The sequence below is a fragment of the Hyaloscypha bicolor genome (genome assembly GCF_002865645.1).
Source record: "Hyaloscypha bicolor E unplaced genomic scaffold K444scaffold_39, whole genome shotgun sequence".
NCBI lineage: Eukaryota > Fungi > Ascomycota > Leotiomycetes > Helotiales > Hyaloscyphaceae > Hyaloscypha > Hyaloscypha bicolor.
The window spans coordinates 17,097-39,763 of NW_020194541.1; the positions used below are offsets into that span (position 1 = coordinate 17,097).

The 22,667-nt window shown below is 34.7% G+C and overlaps 4 protein-coding genes across 4 annotated transcripts; all 4 read left to right on the top strand.

Moving 5' to 3' along the window:
• Window positions 1-10,529: 10,529 nt before the first annotated feature.
• Window positions 10,530-12,640, top strand: K444DRAFT_609134 (FMN-linked oxidoreductase). Its single transcript, XM_024879519.1, has one exon. It carries the CDS (start codon window positions 10,584-10,586, stop codon window positions 12,210-12,212), a length of 1,629 nt encoding a protein of 542 aa, XP_024741063.1. The 5' UTR covers window positions 10,530-10,583; the 3' UTR covers window positions 12,213-12,640.
• Window positions 12,641-14,790: 2,150 nt separating this feature from the next.
• On the top strand, window positions 14,791-16,054 carry K444DRAFT_555219 (uncharacterized protein). Its single transcript, XM_024876691.1, has 4 exons — window positions 14,791-15,002; window positions 15,118-15,312; window positions 15,405-15,554; window positions 15,622-16,054. The coding sequence occupies exons 1-4, from the start codon at window positions 14,924-14,926 to the stop codon at window positions 15,714-15,716; spliced, it is 519 nt and encodes a 172-aa protein (XP_024741064.1). The 5' UTR covers window positions 14,791-14,923; the 3' UTR covers window positions 15,717-16,054.
• Window positions 16,055-17,060: 1,006 nt separating this feature from the next.
• On the top strand, window positions 17,061-18,302 carry K444DRAFT_713939 (uncharacterized protein). The gene is made up of 4 exons (XM_024888310.1): window positions 17,061-17,131; window positions 17,350-17,606; window positions 17,703-17,836; window positions 17,858-18,302. The coding sequence occupies exons 2-4, from the start codon at window positions 17,527-17,529 to the stop codon at window positions 18,043-18,045; spliced, it is 402 nt and encodes a 133-aa protein (XP_024741065.1). The 5' UTR covers window positions 17,061-17,131; window positions 17,350-17,526; the 3' UTR covers window positions 18,046-18,302.
• Window positions 18,303-19,251: 949 nt separating this feature from the next.
• On the top strand, window positions 19,252-21,359 carry K444DRAFT_650841 (uncharacterized protein; the record flags this gene model as incomplete). The annotated part of the gene is made up of 2 exons (XM_024885666.1): window positions 19,252-21,000; window positions 21,324-21,359. The coding sequence occupies 2 exons, from the start codon at window positions 19,252-19,254 to the stop codon at window positions 21,357-21,359; spliced, it is 1,785 nt and encodes a 594-aa protein (XP_024741066.1).
• Between the last annotated feature and the right edge of the window lie 1,308 nt (window positions 21,360-22,667).

Here is a 22,667-nt window from a genome sequence, read left to right on the forward strand (position 1 = left end):
AAGAATATAAATATTAATACTTCCGGAAATAAATAAAATAAATTAGGAACCTAGTATATTCTTAATTATAATAAGTATAAAACTTCTAAAATTAATAATATTCTAATAAGATTACTAAAAAAAAGTAACTATTCTATTTCTAAAAACTTAGAAAGAAATAAGAATACTTATTAATATTTTAAAAATACTAGATCTAGCTATTATATTTTAAAACTAATAAATTAAAAATAATACTTTTTATTTTACTATTATATAAATAGGAAATACTATTATATTAAATATAATTAAATATATTAGAAGATTTATAAAGCTAGTAGCTATAGCTTATATAATAAATAAAAAATTTAAGAAATTAAAAATATTAGCTCAAGTATTTAGTACTAATAAAATTATTTAATTTAAGAGTAATAGTATTAATATTCGAATATTACTAGCTTATAAATATATTATATAATCTTTATACTTCTAATTTATATTTCGAGGACCTTAAGAAAATATTAAATATAAAGAAATAATTAATACTAGAATTAAAATTAAAATTTTTCCCGAAAAGATTTCTAGAAATATTAGTAAAGTAATATATAATATTATAGATTATTAAATATTTGCTATTATTAGAGCTAAATTTGAATTTATAAAAATAATAAAGCTTAGAACTAAGGTTATAAATAAAATAAAATATAAGAATATATTCTTTCTAATTAAAGAAACTCTAAAAATTCTATTTAGTTAATTATTCTTAGTAAAAATAAAAATAAAAATTATATATAAGAGTAATAGTTTATAAAATAGAAAGTTTACTAATCCTAAAAATAACTAGAATACTTATATTATTATAATTATTTTATTTTTAAAGAATACCGGGAAATAGAAAAAAGTAATAGTTTAAAAGTACTAAGCTTCTAGAATTAAGAAATTAAGTAATATAAAGCAGGAAACTAAAAATAAAGAAGAAAAATAAAGCCTGGTATTATAACTAGTAATAATATTAGGGAAAATAAGAAGATACCGGAATTTCTTATAAATTCTTTTATTTTAGGATTAGAAGTTTAGGAAATTAATAATATTTTTAGAGAAACTAAAGCAGAAAAGACTTTAATTAAAGTATTATTAAGGGTAATTCCGGATTTAATAGAAAAAGAAATAAAAGAAATATTAAATAAAGATATTTTTTTAAAAGAAAAAAAATAATATCTCTTAATAATAAAGAAATATATTCCCGAAACTAAGAAATATAAAACCTAAAACTAGAAAGAATTCTGAAATATATAAAAGCTTAAGAAAAGTATATTAAAATACTAGATAAAAAGGTATTCTCTATATCTAACTAGAAAGGAATTAAATAAGAAAATTATAAATTCCGGAAATTAGATAAAAAGAATACTAGAGAAAATAGCTATAGCTCTTAAAGAAAAAAATAATAATTATAATTTATTTCTAGTTATAAGAATATATAAAATAAAGATTAAAAAGATTTAACTAGTAAATACTAATAATAGAACTAAAGAAGGCTCTAATAAATATCCGGACTAGTTTAAGAGATCTAAAACTAGAAAATATCTATAAATATATATTAGGAAATATAAGAACTATTTTTTATTAAGGATATTAGCTATTTTAAAAGATTTATAACTTATTTCGGAATATCTTAAATAATTAAATATTAGTAACTAGCTCTAGGAAAAGAAACTAGCTATATTTTAAGAATTAATAATTAATTAAGAAAATATAATTATATTTAATTAGAAAGAAATAAGAAAAGTTTATAAGAATATTAGCTTACTTATTCTAATTAAAACTATTAAATATAAGGCCTAATAAGAAAAGAATTTCTTATATTCTAAAGCTTTAATACTAGTAGTAATAAAAATACTATTAGAATATTTAGATTATAAAGTTTTTAAAAAATATAATAGATCTTATTAAAATCTATAGCTTTTAGTTATAAAGAAAATTACTAGAACTTATAAACTAATTAATACTATTATAAAAATGAATTTAGTAATTCTATAAAATACTAATTTATTTCTATTTATTAATAAGATTTTAGAGAAATTTACTAAATATATTTATATTTCTCTAATTAATTTTTTTTCCGAATATAATTAATTTATATTAAATATTTATAATAAAGATTTAATTATATTTATAATATCTCTAGGGCTATTAAGAATAACTATACTATTTTAGGGAACTACTAATTCCGTTATATAATTTATATGAGTTATTATAATTATTCTAAAGAATCTGTTTCCTAAAATTACTATATTATTTATTAATAATATTAGAATTAAGAAACCTTATATAAATTATAATAAGTAGCTTATTTTACCTGAAATTCGATATTTTATATTTAAATATCTTTAAAACCTAAATATAACCTTAGATAAAGTTAAATAAGCTAGAGCTAATATTAGAGAAAAATTCTAGTTCTATTATAATAGTATAGTTATTATTAGCTTTATTTATAGAATACTTAGAAAAAGCCCTTTAAGTTTAGAAATTACTAAGATCTTAAAATAAAAGTATTATAATAATATAACTAAAAAAAAAAAGTATTTATTAGAATTATTATTTATTATTATATTTGAATTAAAGGCTTTATAATTATTACTAAACCTATTTATTACTTAATAAGGAAAGATATAATATAAGACTACGGTAATAAATAAGTATTAGCTATATGAATTCTTTAAGAAAAGCTTATTACTACTTTAATATTCTGTAAGTTATATTATAATTTATTAGAAAGTTAGGAAATAATTATATTAGTAATAAATACTAGCCTAGATAAATAAGGCAGAATTCTTAGTTAATATAATAATAAAGAAAAAAAGAGAATTATATAATATAAATCTGAAATCTAGAATAATACTAAATAGAAATATAATATTACTAAGAGAGAATATTAAAGGCTAGTAAAGTATTTATATAAAGTATAATTCTGGCTATATGAAATTTATTTTATTCTTAAACTAGATATTAATATACTCGTTATATAGCTGAGTAAAGCAGCTATAGATCTTTCTGGGGCTCTAGTTACTTACTAGCTAGTATAGATTTAACTATTTAACTTTAAAGTCAAGTATATTAAAGAAACCAAATATATTACTACTAATAAATTATTAAGATATTTATAATAAAAAGGCAATACTAAAGATAACGAGGATATTAATAAATAGTTAGTAATAAAGCTTAATACTATTAGAATAATACCTATTAAATAAAAAGTTTAATTAAAGAAAACGGTTCCGGTTTAGTTATATAATATTATTTTAAGAAATTAGATTCCTAAGATCTTTACTAGATATTTAAATAATAATATCTAGTTATTAGAAATTAATATTAAAGCTTTATTATATCTAGAAACGAATTAGTAATATTAAAAAATAATAGAATCCGGAAATTATATAATAAAGGCTATAGTCTTTTATATATAACTTCTAGTAAAATAATAAATAATAATACTAATTTCTATACTATATTTAATAACCCGACTATTTTACTAGATTTCTTAGATAATAGCTATTTCGAATAATACTAGAATATTATATAATACTTTATAATATTCTTTAGACTAAAAGAAATATTTAGAGTCAAGTTTCGAAAGTTAAGTAAAGAAGCTTTAAATTATAATATAAGAGATTAATTATTATAGAAAGTTATATCTAAAGTATATCTAACTTAATTTATTATTAATAATTAAGAATAAAAGTAAATTATTATTAAAGAGTTATATAATAAGATTAGATATATTAGAAAAGAAAGTATTTTTTATTTAGTAGCTAGCTACTATTACTAGAAAGATTATTATACCTATATATAAAAATATATTAATATTTATAAAATCTATTAGTATAAAAGTAAAAAAAAACAAGAAAAAGCTCTATATCTAATAAAAGCTATATTTCTTTTCTATTACTTTAGGATTAATAGAATTAAATTACTAAATTATAAAGAATATAATTTATTAGTTATTACTAGAGATAATTTCTTAGAATAGATTAAAGCTAGATCTTTAAAGAACCTAACTAGTAAGAAGATTACTAAGTTTATTTAGAAAGAAATTATTTATAAATATAATTTATTTAGATAGCTTAAAATAAATAATAAATTAGAATTTAAAGAAGTAGTAATTTAGGAACTTAATAAGCTAGAAATTAATAGAATTATTATTTTGGCTTATAATTCCAAAGAAAATAATATAATTAAAAGAAAATATTAACTAATTATTTAAATACTTATTATATTTATAATAAGTAAAAAGAAGCCTTAGGTAGATTTATTATTATATATTCTATTTACTAATCGAGTTACTATATATAGACTAACTGGATTTATCTCTTTTTATATAGTCTATAATAGGAAAGCTATATTACTTATAGAAATATACTTTCTAATCTAGAGAATATTTAAATAAGATAAAGTCTATAATAAAGAAATACTTCTGGAAATATATATAAAACAAATATAAATAAGAAATAAAGATATTAAAGAGGCCAGAATAAAAAAGAATAGATAATATCGAAAAAGAAAGAAATAATTTAATATTATTTATTAGATTTATTTAAAACCTATTTCTAAAAAGAATCTGGTTTTTATATATAATATTAAATTAATAAATTAAAATAAGTTAAGAAATATAAAGCTATTATACTACTAGTTTAGCCTATATAAAGTAAGATATATAAATTAACTAAAAAAATACTATATACTAGAAAAACTTAATAATATTATATTTTGAAATATATATATCGGGAATTAACTTAAATAGTTTATTAAAAGAAATAAATTCTAGTATTTCCCTAAAAAATAAAGTTAATAATAAGTATATATCTATAAATAAATATTTTAAGACAGATATAAAACTAGAAAAGGAAATAGTTATAAAATACTATAAGCAAAATAGTATTTAAGAAATCGAGAAAGCTATTAGTATTATTATATATATTCTAGAATTACTAGAATTAGAGAAAGTAAAATATATTTCTTTTATTAAAGACTAGAAAGAAGTATCTAATAATAAGAGCTTTTCTTAACCTGAAATAAAGCTTATTACTTTTAATTTTTTATATATCTTTTATTTTTTTCTTCTAATTATTATTTATAATCTTTAAATAATATTATTATTAGATTATTATTTTAGAAATCAGATAAGCTTTATTATTACTAGATAGTATTCTTAATATAAAATCCTATTATTAGATCTTGAGAATTAAATATAAAGAATTTCTTTTAATATAAAAATAAATAAGAAATCAAGAAATTACCTTATAAATTCTTGATTCCGAACTATAATAATAAATAGTAACTATATACGGAATTAGAAAAAAAAGAAAAAAAGAAAAGAGGCCTTTTATATATATCTTACTAAGCTAGAAACCTTTTAGAAGCTTTATTTGTCTTTTTAACTAGTTATTCTTGTAGTATATACTAGTCTAAAGCTTAATTTATAATATTTATAAATCTCGACTTTAACTTAAACTACTATTATAAGTTTTCTTATAATATTTAAATAAACTTCCTAATTAGAAGTCTTATATAGACAAAATAGTCAAACTAGAGGTCTTATAAAAGGAAAAAAAACTTATTAAATCTAATAATTATTTCCGAAAATACTTAATAATATATAATTCTGGAAATCTTTTAGATATTAGATAAACTAGATTTATTTATTTAAAGCTTATCTTATACTAGAAAACCTACTTTTTCTTTAATATAATTATAGCTACTTTTAAAACTCATACCGAGACTTAATTAATATATTATATATTTCTATTTCTATATAAAGAGAACTTCTCTTATATAGAACCTATTCCCTAATTAAGATACTATTTTATTACTAGAAACTAATTATTTCTTTAAAAAACTAATATAATTTATTAATTCTTACTATTAATCTATTTTTTAATATTAAATATTATTTAAATAATTTCTATAACCTTAATACTAATTTAGAATACCTAATCTCTCTATATTCTATATTAACTTTAATATTAATTATTTCAAACTTAATAATAATACTATAAACCCTATTTATATTATCTTATAATTCTTTTTTCTATAAATCCTAATACTTTTAATATTATTTTTATAGATATAAATATTACTTTAAAATTCTAATTAACTAAATAGTTTTATACTATATAAAATCGGCTTTAGTAAATACTAAATAAATATAATTAGCTTTTAGAAAAGATATAGATTAGTTTTAAAAAAAGTAATACTTTATTCTAAATTATTCTTTAATTCTATTATTCTAATTTCTTTTCTATTAATACTTATTTTATATTTTCCTAATACCTTTAATATACTTATATACCTTATCTTTTATATATTTCCTATATTATTTTCTTTCTTTTATACTATTCTTTAAGTTAATAGAAATATTTCTAAATAAATAAAAAGTCGAGATATATTTATATTATAAAAATTTTTTTATTTTCTTTTATATTCTAATACTTTAGATACTATTACTATATTTATATTTCTATTATATTACTTTCTTATTTTCTTATTATTACTATTTAGTTTAATCTACCTTAATTATTTCCTTAATTATATTTCCTTAGGTATATATATTTATATTTCTTTCTATAATAAAAGCCTAATTCTATATTTTATTTTCTATAATTATTTCTAATTTATAATTATATTACTTTAAATATATCTAATTATTATATCTATTTTCCCTATTATATATACTATTATTTTAGCTTTGTTTTCTTACTAGAAAGAAAAAGAAAACTCGAATATATATAATACCTTTATATAATTCAAGTCTATTTTAATTTATTCTTTATTTCAGAAAGTATTTAAAAGAAATTCTCGTAAGCTTAAGAATCTTTAACTTTATAACTAATAACTATTATACTAATAATATCTTCGTAATTTATTAAGAATAATAAAATAACTAAAATACAGATTTCTTAAGTTAGTAAAGTATAATAGCTAGTTCTTATAAGCTATAATATTATTAAAAGCCTATAGATTAATAGTATTAAAGTTCAGAATATTAAAGAAGCTTAAATAATTATAAAAGGCCTACTAATACTAGAAAAGATAGCTATAATTACCGAATTTAATATGAATATTTTAGATAAGCTAAATAGTATATATAATAAGCTCTTAAAATAAAAAACCTTTATTAGAAATAAAACTAGACTAGAATTAATTAAGAAAGAGCTAAAGAATTACTAAGCTAATAATAAAGAATTTGAGAATATTATTAAAGGTATTTCTAAAGACAGATAAGAAAAGCTTAATAAGATTAAAACTATAATAAGTAGTTTTAATACTAAGAATTAGAATAAAATTATACTATATAGTAAAGCCTTTAGCTAATATATTAATAATATCTATAATAACCTTAGTAAAAACGTCTATAAGAAGTTATACTTTCTTTTTAAGATAAAAGCTTTAGTATATAAAGCTATTTAGTTAATTAATAAAGCTATTTTAAAGTAAATTAAAAATAAGAAATATTAGAATACTAGTATATTTACTAAATTAGATATTACTAAGGTACTTAAATATATTAAAGCTATTTCGAAACCTGGAAAATTAGTTTTTAAGTTATTATTAGCTAATAATCTTAAAGCTAAATAATATATCTTTAATATTTCCGGAATCCTAATTAAGAGAATTTATAATAATAAGTCTTTTCCTGCTTTCCGAAATAAGCCTAAAAAATAAGCCCCTATTATAATTTCAGCTTTAACTTAATTAGATCTAGCTAATAAGAATAGAACTAATTTAATATAGCCTAGTAAGAAAACTACTAGTAAGACTAGTAAAACTAGTATAATTAGATAAAAAGAATCTAGTAAGAATAAAGAGTAAGCTAAGCCTAAAACTTCTAAAAAATAGCGAAAATCTAAATACTAGTCCAAGTATAAGGCTAGTAAAATAGAGGAAAACAAAGAATTAAATAAGAAGAAATTCTTTATTTTAAAGAGAAAAATATTATCTAGAATTAAGAAGCAGAAAATAAAGAATATTAAATCCGGCAAACTTAAAAAAGATATCTAATATACTTATAAGATACTAGCTAAATAGAAGTTAATACTTACTTAGTAAAATAAGTATATTTTTAAGGAAATATATAATAATATTTTGAGACCTATTTATAAGCAAAAATATTATAGGATTAATAATAGATTTCTTAAAGCTTTTTATATAGTATATATTTAATAGCTTACTAATATTCTCTTTATTAATATATAAGATATTAAGTATACTTTAAAACTAGTTACTAAGATCTATAAAGTTACTAAAAGCAAAAAGTATATTTCTATTATTTAGATAAATAAGGAAATACAGGATTTCTTTTTTAAGATCTAGAAAATTAAGAAATATAAATATAAGTACTATATTTCTAATTAATTTTACCTAAATTTATAGCTCTAATTCAATATTATAGTTCCTATTCCTGAGTCTAATATTACTAATCTAAGTATAAATAGCTATTTTTATAAGAAGAATTACCTAAAATAAATTAAGAAGCTTAGTACTTAAAAGCTCTTAATAAAGAAAATAGAAATACTATAGTTCTATTTCTAAAAAATAATATATTAAAGTATAGAAATCTAGGTAATAGTTATTTTATTTTAGTCTCTTAACTCTTAATAATAGACCTATTAATATGGCTCGGATTTTATAAGATATTAAATAAATACTTTATTTATCTAGTTATTTATTCTTAGCTAGCTAAATACTATATTCCTGGAAATATTAATTATAATTAGTATAAAAGTAATACTAAAGATCTGGCTATTACTAAAGCTTTAAGTAGCAAATTCTATCTTAGTAAAAAGTATTAGAATATTAGCTATATTTTCCTTATAAATTATAAGAAAACTATTACTTTTAGTAAGAAGTTCTTTAAAAATATTAATTATTTCTTTATTTCTAATAAATTTAAGCCAGAAATAGCTAAGGAAATAGGTAAGTATTTATTAAAAATAATAGGAAAAAAGACTCTAAATATGGTTTATTTAATTAGATAAATAAATATCTTTAGCTAGGTAATCTATAAATCTAGAATTATAGACAAGTATTAATTCTCGGATAATATAAAAGTCAAAAAATAGCTTAATAATAATTTACTACTTAATAGGCCTTTTACTATAATTCTAATAAGTCTAGTTACTATTAAGAATAAAATATACGAAAATAAAGTCTTTTATAAGATTATTAAAGCCTCTTATCTAGAGCTTTCTTCTTTTATTAAAGGCTAATTCAAGAATACTATAAATAATACGAAATTCAAAAGAGCTATCTATTTAGAGTATATTAGTGCGATTTATAATATAATTCACTATAATAAGCCTTCTTAATACCTAGTAGTAAAGGCGGAAATTAAGTAATAGTTAAAAGCAAATACTAATTAATATAGAGAACTATATTAGACTTGGTATAAGAATATGATTAAGCAGATTCGGATTACCTTTAAGCAAGTTCGGGAATATGAAATAAGGCTATTTAAGAATAATAAGTCTTATTTTAGGTATATAGAGGAGAAATTAGATTAGCTAATAGAGGAGGATCCTAATTATTTTATTATTTCGGACTCTAAGTAGGATTTTTCTATTATTTTTGGTATTTAGGGAATAAGTACAAATAAATAGGGGATCGAATATAGTACGGCAGGCCGTACTCTTTAAAAATCATATTATTTTAGCGGTTTTGAGATTTAGGTTATATGGCAAAGGCCGCAGCCTTTTATATATGACTTGCGGAAATCACATAAGAAAGCTGGTTTTTCTATAGTCCTAGAGAATAATCCCTTATGAGTATTCAATTAATTGAGCTTTTATATACTATATACTATTTATACTTTACTATTTACGCTTTTGATTTGTTATTTTACTGTCAAGTCACGTTTTGCGCTCTGGTGTACTTTATGTGGGTTTTTGTCTTGTCGCAGTTTCCCTCCCATAATATAAGTTGGGTTGTTTAGAGAGAATTGTGGAAGTCTCGAGGGCTATTTAAGGGAGGCTACTTCGAGTTGTGAGCTTTCGGTTAAAAATGGGATCTAACTCGGCTCCCGCAAGGACTATTAATAAGTATAATAGGGGAGCGAGAACGGCCACTATTACTCCGGGGGCCACTGCCGGGGGGGCGGGCTTTTTATAGGGCGACAGGTAGGGCACCCTTTGCAACCGGTGAACACAAAAAACTATCTTAATGGGTTTAAATGGGTGGCTATGTTATAGCAATAAGATAAGAAAATTCTTTTTATAGATAATATGGAAAGTATAACCGATTCTCGAGAGAGCCAAAGGGGTCCCCTGAGCGTGATCCGCCGACTCCTAGCGTGCTCAGGACTAGGGCTCAGCTCAGGTTAGAGCGGCAACTTCCCAAGTTCAAAGACGGAAACTGATTCTAGTGGGCTGAATTGTCGTCCGTGGTTATGTCGGAATTCTAAGGGAGGGGCAAGGGCGGGGCGGAGCGGGACTACTGTAGTTCTAGCGCCCAAAGTTCTGGAGCGGAACCAGCTTGGCAAATTTCACTTGAACTTCTTCCCCGCCAACTTCTCTTGAGCCATTGACTACCACATCCACAACTCTCCACTCCTTACAATGTCGCACACTTCCCTGCGCCTCCTGCGCACCCACCGACCGCCATTACCGCGTCTCATTCTCTCACAGTGCCGACCTATTCTCCCGCGAGCCACCCTTCACTCGACGCGATCCGCATCCACAGAAGCATCCGATGCCCGCTCACTCGTCACTCGACTCAAGAACTTCCTCTTCGGAACATCCATATTTCTCTTCGGGGCATTTAGCTATCTCTACATCACCGATACACGAGCAGGCGTACACCAATGGCTCGCCGTTCCTGCTCTACGATGGATATACCCCGACGCCGAGGACGCCCATCATGTCGGGACCCAGACGCTGAAAGCGCTCTATTCGTTCGGTATCCACCCCCGAGAACGGAATCCGAAGGTACAAGATTCAAAAGGGCCGGACTTGAGTATCGAGGTGTTTGGGCATAAGCTGCAAAATCCAATTGGCACATCTGCAGGTATTGACAAGTTGGCGGAGATCCCGGATGCCTTGTTGGCACTTGGTCCCGCGATAGTGGAGGTCGGAGGAGCTACACCATACCCGCAAGATGGGAATCCGAAGCCAAGAGTTTTCAGACTGCCGAGCCAGAAGGCACTTATCAATCGGTACGGATTGAATAGTCTGGGAGCGGAGGATATGGCGATGCGGTTACGAGAAAGAGTGAGGCTATTTGCATATCATAATGGTTACGGGATTGGAGAAGAGGCGGAAGAATTGGTGTTAAATGGTGGGGCTGGCGTTCCGCCAGGAAGTCTGGCGGAGGGGAAGCTGCTGGCGGTACAGGTTGCGAAGAACAAGTTTACGAAAGACGAGGACCTTGACGCGGTGCGGAGGGATTACGTTTATTGTGTGGAGATGCTAGCGCCATACGCGGATATCCTTGTGGTTAATGTCAGCAGTCCAAATACGCCTGGGTTGCGGACATTACAGCGAGTTGAGCCTTTGACGAAGATTCTTGAAGGCGTGGTTGGAGCAGCGAAATCCGTGAACAGGGAAACGGCACCAAAAGTTATGGTCAAGGTGTCCCCGGATGAAGACCAAGATGAACAAATCGAAGGGATCGTGGAAGCGATCTGGAGAAGTGGTGTGGACGGAGTCATAGTTGGGAACACCACCAAACGGCGGCACAATTTGATACCTCAACATGTGGACCTATCACCCAAGGAGAGACAGATTCTGGACGAGCAAGGCGGATTCTCCGGGCCGCACATGTTCGAAAGAACACTGGGTCTGGTAAAACGATACCGTCGTCTCCTTGATGAAGGCCCTCCAGCTCCTCCGAAGGGAAAGAAACAACCCAAGGAATCAACCAACCCAGTTGCAGGTCCTACTTCAGGAGACGGACCCGGCTCAACCATCGTGGAGAAAGTTGAGACCGTGAAAGAGGGTTTGACAGGATCGGGAGGCACCGGATCTACGGGTGTAGGAGGGAGTCTCACCGATGGTTTGACTGGGGCTGGGCATGGACAAAAAGTCATTTTCGCCACGGGTGGCATCACAAATGGAAAACAGGCGCTGGAAATATTGAACGCCGGTGCGAGTGTTGCCCAGATATACACAGCGTTGATATATGGAGGTGTGGGCACGGTGTCACGGATCAAAAAGGAGATGCGAGAGGAGATCGAGAAGAAGGGGTAAAACTAGAGAGTTTGGTTCTGGTCCCTGTACAAATTACAGCGTTACAATTATATGCCGATTCATCTAGCTGTCTTTGGTGTCCTTTCTCTGCGGATGTTTCATACTCTCTCGTGTGGAGGTGGGTTCCGACTTAGTTCTCGTTCTGGTCTACACCCTAGCTGCCCTTCTTCGACTCATCACCACCTTACCATCTACATTTCAATCTCATGACAAAAGTTGGCAGAACTGCCATCCAAAAGAGGTCGCATTAACCACTACCAACATATCTCACACAACGCCCAAATCCAGCCCCCCACAATGCTCCAAGGTGATCAAGAATATGCAAGCGCAAAGACTGAGAATGCCAAGAACTACGTGTATCCCTTGGAGGTGGAGCATCACGTCGCTGGTCTGAGGTAGCAAACGCCAGAAGTCGAAGACAAAATAACTAGCATTGAAAAGTATCATGAAAATTTTGGCTATTTCCATGATTCCATCCCACTTTCCCAAAAGGGTCCCAGAGTGAGAATGAATATGCATGCACGATGGCAAGCAAGTGCTGCTTGAAGAACTCCCTGGTGTCAACGGGAGGAGTAAATAATCCGTCTCTATTCGAGGTGTGATCGAGTGCTAGCAACCAATGGGGTTGAGCAGATACACCCGATTTTTAATAACTTCGGCTGGCTGGTCATATATACAGGTTCATGTGGATATGCCTTTGCTAACATAGTCCGAGATTTGATCCTTTCTATATATATTGTCCACGGCTTGCGGGGTAAAGTTCCCTTACCAACCTCTTTTCTAGTCCCCCAAGTTGTGGTGGAAAACCAGGGGCGTCGTAATCGCATACAGCACGATCGGCGATCTAGGGCATAGGAGTTTGGTACGTTCTGACATCTGAGGACCACAACACTGGCACTTTCTGTTCCTAAATAATTCATTGAGGTATGATCACTCATTTTGTCGTGCAGTGCAAATCAAGAAAATCAACTCTGACCGTTCAATCGGGACAAAGGCTTCTCAATTAGGAACCTACATGTTATGTCAGTAGCGGAGGCTAGAGAGGGACTATTTAGCTAGCTACTCCCCATAGCAGAATACATTATCTTTCTGCCCCTACTCTGGCTTTCGCTATCGTTGAGGGCCCCCGGGATGTCTATCCCGTGACACTACAAATCCGCCCCCCCTCCCCCCACCAACAACCACACCACCTTGGCTGACAGCGCCATCCACTGGGAAGAGCATATGAAGCCACGGGAATTCTCAAAGTCGACAACGTCTATTTCCTCTGCGTCACCGGAAAGACAGGACGGAGATCTACACCCAATAAAATGTTCTACTCCACATCCATTGTCCATGACATCGCTCCTCAAGAGGAGACCTTCAAAAATGTTACCGGCACCGACTCCCCACACTGGGTTTCCATGCATTACATTCTAAACAACCCTGAAGGTATGCTGCCCTAGCACTCTCCGAATAGAATTTCACCGGTTTCCACCCCCTTCGTCGATGCAGCGGGCAAAGCACATATCTCACTTAACGACGATCTTGTGCCCACCAATACTCTCCTATTCAATTCTCGTGCATGATATCATAAAATATTTCCGTTGAAGTGACGGTGCAACCGGGCGATGTCAACACAATCACGCTTCGTGCGACAAGGTCTTTTGGTAAGTCTCCTCTGGGCTCGTTATGTATTGTGGCTTTCGTGGCTCCTTGTGCTCTAGAAGGTGAACGAGCTAATTGTTCTGTTTTTCGAAGATTTTGTGGTGCAGATAGTTGGAATTGAGGTCTTCGAGGAAGAATTGTAGTCTGCTGGCTCGAAGATGATGGCGGAAAATGCGTGTTGTCCTTACAGGCGCTTTGAGCGCCGAACATTGGCAAGTATCCGAAGCGAGCAACACCGCTTTAAGAGCCATAAGCAAAAGAGATGAGAAATCGTAAGAGGAACTGAAGTTGCTTCGGTACTCCGTAATAGAGAGCAGCTCGCTGCGAACTTGCTACCAATTATTCCTTTTTCAGTCCGTCAAGGGCCGTTAATACCACCCGAATACACTCTTTGAGAATTTGAGAATAGGCGGAACCAGGAAGAGCACCATAGTAGTAATTTGCTGCATGTTGCAAGGATCCTAATTCTCGGGCCAAGCGTCTGTCACCATTTATTAACGAGATTCTAGAGTAGGGACTGTGCAAAATGCTATCGATGGGCCAATCCATGTCAACTGGAAGTCCTGTGGGTAAGCAATTTTGCATAGTCACATTGCGGAGGATAGGGAATATCATGCTTACCTCTCATAGCGATAATCTATAGCTCCAGACACAGGTCCGCAGAACCAGAGATACCATAGATGGGATTTTGAACTTTATGAAGAGACCCAACGGTGGGTTTGAGTGCGAATCGAGTGAAATTTAGCCAGCGGGCCATCTAGAGTTCAAAAGCAGTGTTGGTGAAGCTTAGTCTGGTGAGGACGAAGTTGGGGACGGAGAGAAAGATAAGCTTGAGGTCTGCAGGTAGTACGCACGGACTATCTTGAGCCCTGTGCACCCTGATACAACCACGGTGCAATCTTACACCCAGCCTCATCTTACCGACCTCTTCAAACTCTCCCGTTTCCTCTGCATCTCACCGCTCATCGCTTTCTATACCGATCACGGCTCAGCTCAGAAAAACAAGATTGATTTCTCAATCCTAGAAGTGTCCATCCTGAAGATTCCGTCTAACGTCCGACATCATGGCAACTTCAATCTTCTCCAGAAAACGCGACCTCACCTACCTCATCTATTTCTGCATTGCAGTCCCTATGGCCTTCAGTGCGTCCCGTGCCCGTCCTCTACCGCCCCTGCCTTTTCTCTGTTCCTTTTCGCTCCCTTCTCTACCCTCCCGCGCCTTTCAGCCCGGGTGCAAGCTGACAAAGTCACGTGATAGTCGTGGACCTCCAACCACTCTACCCGCAATCTCTGATCCCAGGCTGGATGCAATCCATCACAGACTTCTACATAGACACCTACAACGACCTGTTCTTCATCGGCACCCCTCCTCCGTTCTTTGAGTTCTTCATGTATACGGAGATGTTAATTCAGGTTCCGGTCATGATTTGGGGGATTGGTGGGTTGCTGCGTGGTGTGTCCCCTTCCCCTCCCCAGCCAAACCTATGCGGATCCCATTCTTGAACTTTGTGAATGAGAGGTGGAAGCAGGGCTTACTCCGAACAGATTCCAAGATGGTGCCATTAGTTTTATTGCCGTTCGCTTGTCTAGTCTTCATCTCGACCGCGACTTGCATGTATGAGATGGTGCATTGGGATGTGCCGTTGAAGCAGAGGCTGAACTTAATGGCTCTATATGGACCTTATACTGCTTTGCGTAGGTTTTGAATTCCCTTGGAGTGTTCCGTCTTTTTGGAGGAGTTGAGGCTAATGAATCTGTGAAGCTGGGGTTATCGGAGTTGATATGTTCCTCCGCCTCAAGGGCATGATCGAAAGCTCTACCGGAGGATCCAAGGTTGGGGGTAAGAAAAACCAGTGAGCTGTTTTATGGATTTTTGATCCATTTAGTGAAGCAGGGGTTCAGTACGAAAGTTTCACGCACAGCGAGATTCGCGACCAGTGATGTCTTGTTTTCTCTCAGCTCCGGCATGCCCTTCTCCTTTCTGACACTTTGATTTGATTCGATTCTTTAATTAAAGGAGTTTCAAGGTAGCGCGTTAAATTGGTTCGGTTGGAAAGAATGTTTACATCGATGTTTACCGTAACGTTTCCAGTGACGAAACAAAAGTTTCTACTACCACAGCCCATTTCACTAAGTCTTTGTCTTCTGGGCGAAGCATCACGAATCACCTCCTACAAAATCATAACCACTCAAACAAAGATCCTCTTTCTACGTTTGTCTTTCATCATCCTACTTGTTGTCCAATTAAACTGAAAATCTGTCTCAAATCTGTCTCAAATCTCAACAAAGCCATTCTCTCTCTCCAAGCCTCCGCACTGTTCCAACGCTTCTCTCTATCTTCTCAACCTGTCTACACAGCCATGTTATATACCCCATTAAAGTGTTGTCTCCGCCTCGATGCATTCACACACCAACAAGACCTGATACCTTCAACACAAAATCTTAAAATGTCAGCCGAAACAGTAACCATGGCATCGCAAGAAGAAATTCAAGAAGAAACCATACCCTCTCAATGGGACAGCGGTGTTTTTGACCCTCGACTTCAACCTTTACCCTAGCAGCTTCTGGACAGGCGAAGACTTCATCCCCTACCGCAGTACCCTGTTGACAACTCTGCCACAATACTTCTCCCCACATCAGAGTATCACCAAACTCCAGATCTCAATACTATTCCCGCGCCATCATACACAATCTAACTCCCTCCGCATTACGCAACGGGATCTGGTGAACCGTGTCACTGCGATCGTCCGAACTAACGAAGGAGTAGAGGTCGAAGTGATTTTCCAGAGCCCAGAGACAGATTGGAGCCAACTGCGGTGTCTTGCGCCTTTCTGGGGACTGAAAGGACAGAAGTGGAGAGTCAGAGTGATAGACGGAGAGAGAGAGGCGAGGTTGATTATGGGAGGTTCAGAATTAGGGACGAAACTACAGGCGGAGTGGAGGCGGATGAGAAATGACCGGGAACTCTATTGATGAATAGATGGAGACGAGAATAGATGTGACTAAAAAGGGATTTACATCTGTTGCTAGACAGAAGTGAAGTCTAAGCTAAAAACAAAACATATTTATTAATGATAAATGTGGTACGGTGTGGTATCTCGGAAACGCCTAACAGTAATGAGATGGGTAGGTGGTAAAGTGAGAGCATCACCAATGGTCGGCTCTAAATGCGCTGGAACAGTATAGTCAAAATAGCGGCCTGTTCGCGATGCTATTATCGGCCTTGTAGACGGCCTTACGGTACCTTTCGCTTTAACGGCTGGCTTGTCTTCGTAAGTCTTTGACTTTCTTCTGTTCCTTCTTCGACAAGTGGTCAATGAAGAACTCAGAATCGGCTCCGCCCATCTCGTCATCCTCTATCACGACCCGTGGCTGGTATCCTGGATAGCAGAATCAGCTATATTAGGTATGTATATACGTCTAAAGAGAGAAGAGAAGAGGAGGAGCGGGGAGCTCGAGACTAGGATACAGGGTGCCACGCTAGGGCCAGGTCATGTGACGCTAACGTCACAACATCCTCGGCGGCCCCGCGGAGCTCTTCTCGGGAAGCATCAGCATGGGTCTCGGCGCGTACCTCGTAGCCCTGACAGATCGCAACCACTATGACGTCGAAATTGAGCGCGAGCGACGGCAAGTCCTCAACTAAGCGGATCAGGAGGATCAAGAGATGTATAAGTTTTTTGCTGGTTATGGGTTGGGTAAGGTGGTTTGCCCGCTTGCGAGGCAATTTAAAGGTGATCCAGAGGCGTAGGTGAAGGTACGCGTGGATTCCCCGATTAGATTGTTCAAACCATACCCGAAACATTCGTGACTATAATGCAGAGACAAAGCTAACATGGCAAGTTTATGGTGGTCTTTGAGCTTAAGCTGGAAAGGCCGAAGAACTCCAAGTGGTTGGAAATCAGCACTAGGAATGGGAGTATCATACTTCCTCGCTAAGTTCTTCGGATACCTCTGGTTTCAATTTGCTCACAATGGTGCACTCTGACAAATTACAGGTGGACTCATCCCCATGATCCCTTACTTCGCAGTAAACAATGTGGATAGAGCGCTCTTCAACTCTAGTGTTACATGTGTCGTATTGCTCATCTTCGGGTATTGCAAAGCTATTACAACAGGGACGACGAATAATTCGGCGCTGTATGGCGCGATGGAGGCGCTGGCTATTGAGGGTGTGAGTTATTAGATTGTGAGGGTGTGAATCAGGGGCTATGTGGAATAATGTGGAATATGGGAATGGAAAGCCTATAGTTAAAGTTTTAGGTTCGTTAGATAGATGTTTTTTTGCTGGTCGGGTCACGAATAGAGGCTGACACCGTTTTTAAATTGTACACCGAAATCAACGCAGCGAAATACGATCCGAATTGTAGAAATTCGAACTCTAATTTTACAGTTTAAACACGGTATAATACATGTAATAACTACTCGTGAAAAGAAACCAAGCACGCTTCAATCTAGCAGCCTCTCACAATACCCCGCTTGGTAGTTACAAGATTTCCATCCACATCTTTCTCGACCACAGGACCCTGGGTGAAGTCCTGGACTCTACCTTCGCGGCCATGGCCGGGGCATTCCCTGCAAACGACATCTTAGTATCGGTGTTACTCTGAACCACCCCTGGTCAGACAGTAATGATATGAAGCGCCACATATCTTGATCTTCTGGTTGCGTCCTCTTGCAATGCAGGTAGGTCGTATGTGGACGTTATTCTGGGGGCCGCAGACAGAACAATTCCCTTTCACGGAGCATAATTTCATATTTCTGCTAGTTGTTCGTCAAAAATGTGTAAATGAAAGCAGATCGTTCCAACTAACATTAAAAATAGAGACAACTTAAAATGCACAACGGTTGAAATATTCAAACAGGTGACTACAGGTATATCTAACTAGTTAGACTAATGTTAGCATTTTGATAAAAGGTTTTCTTGGGAGACGTACCTAGACCAAAATAACTAATGGACAAATTGAAGTAATTCAGGTTGGAGTACAATAAGCTACATTGCTGAGACTAGTCGACCAGAGGTCCAGCAGCTAGGTGACACAAGAAAGGGGCCGAACAGTCGGCCAGGGAGCTTTTAGGTGATTCTATGGGACTAAGGGTTTCGCCAGGAGCGCGGCTCAATTTTGCCGTAGTATCCACGCCGTCATTGAATATAAATGCAATAGAATATTGATGGAATGATCAAGTGGCAATGTAGTAATGTTCTCCTTTTCTATAAGCACCTTAGCCGAACCCCTGGCGGACGCCTGAATGAGCTACTGTAAGTCGTGGCGGCGCTAGGCTTGCTGCTGGAACCGTCAAAAAATATACCGCTTCACCTCATCTCCATCGACATGAATATCGACATCGACACGAGTCGTGGTTCTCGAAGCACAGAACATTTCGCATTGCTATGGAAGATGCTGTCCGTCTAGATGAGCAGGCGTTTAAGGCGATGTACGAGAGAGGATATTGCACGTGGTTCAGTCTTTATCAGACGACGGCGGCAGAAAACAAAACCCATCCCCCTTGGTGGGATTCCATGTTTCGGCTCGATCATCCTACTTTTCCAAAAGAACTTGCGATAGACGCGTCATTCTCCAACACTGCTCTTGCAAAAGGGACATCTACGTGGAAAACCTCTCAGGGGAGTTGCGATCTACCATCCTTTGATCAAGAATTCTTTATCCCAATCGCGTCAGATAGTCCAGTCACACTTGATATTTCGGAGCAGCAACAGCCTGCGTCCGCGTTCCAGCCATCACTTTTTGAGGATGACGACCATATTGCTCTGCTCGTACTTGCATGGACCTACATTCTTTCTGCCCGATGGGCCGAGATCATTCCCGGCGCGTCTGCCCCCGAGTACAGCAATTTCGAGGCCGAATGGGATCTTGGAAATACCCACTGTGGAGTGACGCCTACAAGTTCCACCAAATTGATCATAGATCTGGGCAATGTTGGTGATGACGCCGCTCGGTGGTGGGCAGCGGTCCTCGCCCTGGAAGGCGGTTGGAACGCATCTATTCCCAGCGACAGAGGCGACATCCTCCACTCCCCATGGTCTACGAATCTGATATCAGAAAAACGCTTTACTCTTTCACGTAGATCTAAATCTCGACTCCTTCCAACTCAACATCCTGCGGCATCATTCCCCGCCGCATTGCATTACCTTTCCAGCTACTGTGAACTCCACAATATTGCTGAACAAATGCACGCCGCTTTGGCAGCAACATTACTGCTTCCTGTAGCCAGATTCGACAACAGAAAGATCCAATTGCCGACTCCTCAAGTTCGACGTAAGGTACCGGTTGAAGAGAACATCCGCAAAACCTCTTCATGGAGTGGGAATCTCAATCAACTCGACAAGCTCCTCACTCTAAGCTGCAACGCTGTTGGAACGAAAGCCCTTCTCAACAGCGTCTTCTTTGAGCTTTCCGTGGAATGTAATATCTGCGGCACATGGTTGCAAGGCACCTTTGCGTTTCTCGACTCAGATATCATACAGGACCGGCATTCCCTTCTACGTGTTTTGATGGAGCGGGATGTGAGTCTGGGATTTTTATGGCTTGGTGCGTTCATCATCGGAGCACAGACACGTGCCTTTCAAGAAGCCCGTCTGGGCTGGTGGAAAATTGACCTTCATGTTGCAGCATGGACTGGCACCCTCATGTCTTTTATACAGCAGCCTGTGTCAACACTGCTCCCTGGGACAGGAGAAATTTTACGTGCTGACGAATGCCGCTTGATGTACCTCTCCCACGACCAATCTTATAAGGTTGCCCCGCTCTTCCCGTTCGCTCCATTCGGTTCAACGTTATTGACCGACGCGAATATCGATGTTCGTCAACATGCACAATGTGGGGCAAACCACAGTCTCGAGTACGAAGGGTTGACCTGGCGTTGTTTGGGCGGCGAGCGCATTGCCACTTTGCATCTCCGTAAAGCTTCCTTACGTGCCAAAAATGGGAATCCCGAATGCAACAATATCTTCATCGATTACGACAGCCTCGACAACGAGGATGATGACTGTTCAGAAATGGTGACTCGGAATATTTTCACTTGGCTGCGAGATGAGGATGGCTTTCCCGTTGCCGAGAGGGCCATTCGTGAACATGCGTGGATAGATAACTTGGACTCGGACGATGATGAACCCATTAAGGTCAACGCTCGGTTTACAACGGGAGGTAATCTGCATGGATGGTTGTCGAAAACAAGGACTTGGCGGTCTAATTCGCTCTAACGCACATTGGGGAGGTAGTTGTGTTTGCACTTCAGGGCTCGTTCTGTCCAAAGAGACTGAGGTAACCTGATCTTTTGTCTCACATCCAATTTAGACCAAAACAATTTCCCCAATCTCTCAACTTCTGAACACCTCTCCCCCTGACAGACTCCTGAATCACCAGGTTCATCATCTCAGTATGCCCAGTATTATACTCTCCTATATATCTCTGACTGTGCTCCACTCACAGCTCTAATAACAAGCCGGGAACTGTAGCCCATACGGTGGGTTTCCAGTGACGGATCCAGATGCCTGCCCTCTCGTCCAGACAAAAATTTCTCGATCCAGACCCGGAAGCGTTTCAACATGTCCAGAATTCGACTTGCCGACATCGTCATAAGTGACAGATGTCCAACGGAGCAAGACACATCCTTGTCAACAATGAATGGTATATCTCTTACGAAGGCGGCTAGTGCTGATGCTAAACCAGAAATTGTAGACAACTTGTCTGTCTCCCTTGTCAGGTTTCTCGATGTGATCTCTTCAACAAGATCACACCATAGCGCGAAGATGTTCATGGGATCTTGAACATAGGCATAGGGGATTCGACGTGGCGCTATTTAGTCGTTGGCTCTAATGAGGTATGCCGGAACTGTCTCCGCTGTAGAATTTAATCTCACAGGGTCAACTGTCAAGCGGATTTCGCCAACAAACACCCTTGACTCTGCATCCTCGCCCAGCTTTTGATTGCTGCAAAATTCTTGAATACAAGAGCTCCGCGCTGTCCTAAGAGAACCACCCAGTTGAAGTGACCCCGGATACATTTGATGTTGTGAGATTCCACCGGAACGAATTTAAGTCACTGGATATGATCTGATTCGATTTGATTGTTCCCCTTTGGCGTAAGAGAAGGAGCCAATGGCTCGCACGATGCATGAAATGAAAACATGAAACCGGGGGGATAGAATGCTATTTAAAGACGATGCAATGAATAGGCAAGCCATCCTCCAATTGGAGGAATCGATTGCTGTGGGAGAGAGTTGAAGGCAGCGAAACTATTACGCCGCTACATCTTAGTGCTGTTCGGAATTTGTTACACAAGAGTTTAAGACCCCCTTGGGAAAAAGATAAACTTGAGTTTGGGAAAGTACGGGGTTTTACTTATGACTCTAATAAGTTGAGGGCTGATATCAGGCTTGGCAGAAATACCTAATTTCTGGTATCGATACTATCGATAAAGTATCAATTCCCGGAACCCAATTCCCCCCTTTAATTGCAATTAACTTTAGAACCACTTCCCTTATAAGAAAACTTTTGGTAGCACAAATATTCTATTTAATTTAGGCTTTCTATTTAGCTACTTATCTTATAGTTTAGACTAAAACTAGTCTTAATACGGCTATTTTAAGCAAAAAATAACTCGAGATTTTTATAAGGCTCGCTTATAATAAGTATTCCGATAAGAGGTATAAATATAATAGTAAATTCATTAAATACAAGGGTCATTTTAAAATTAAGATAATATTAACTTTTATTATTAATATTAAGTAATTCCTTTAATAGAAAGACTAGAAAATAAAGAAATTATATATAAATATATTATTATA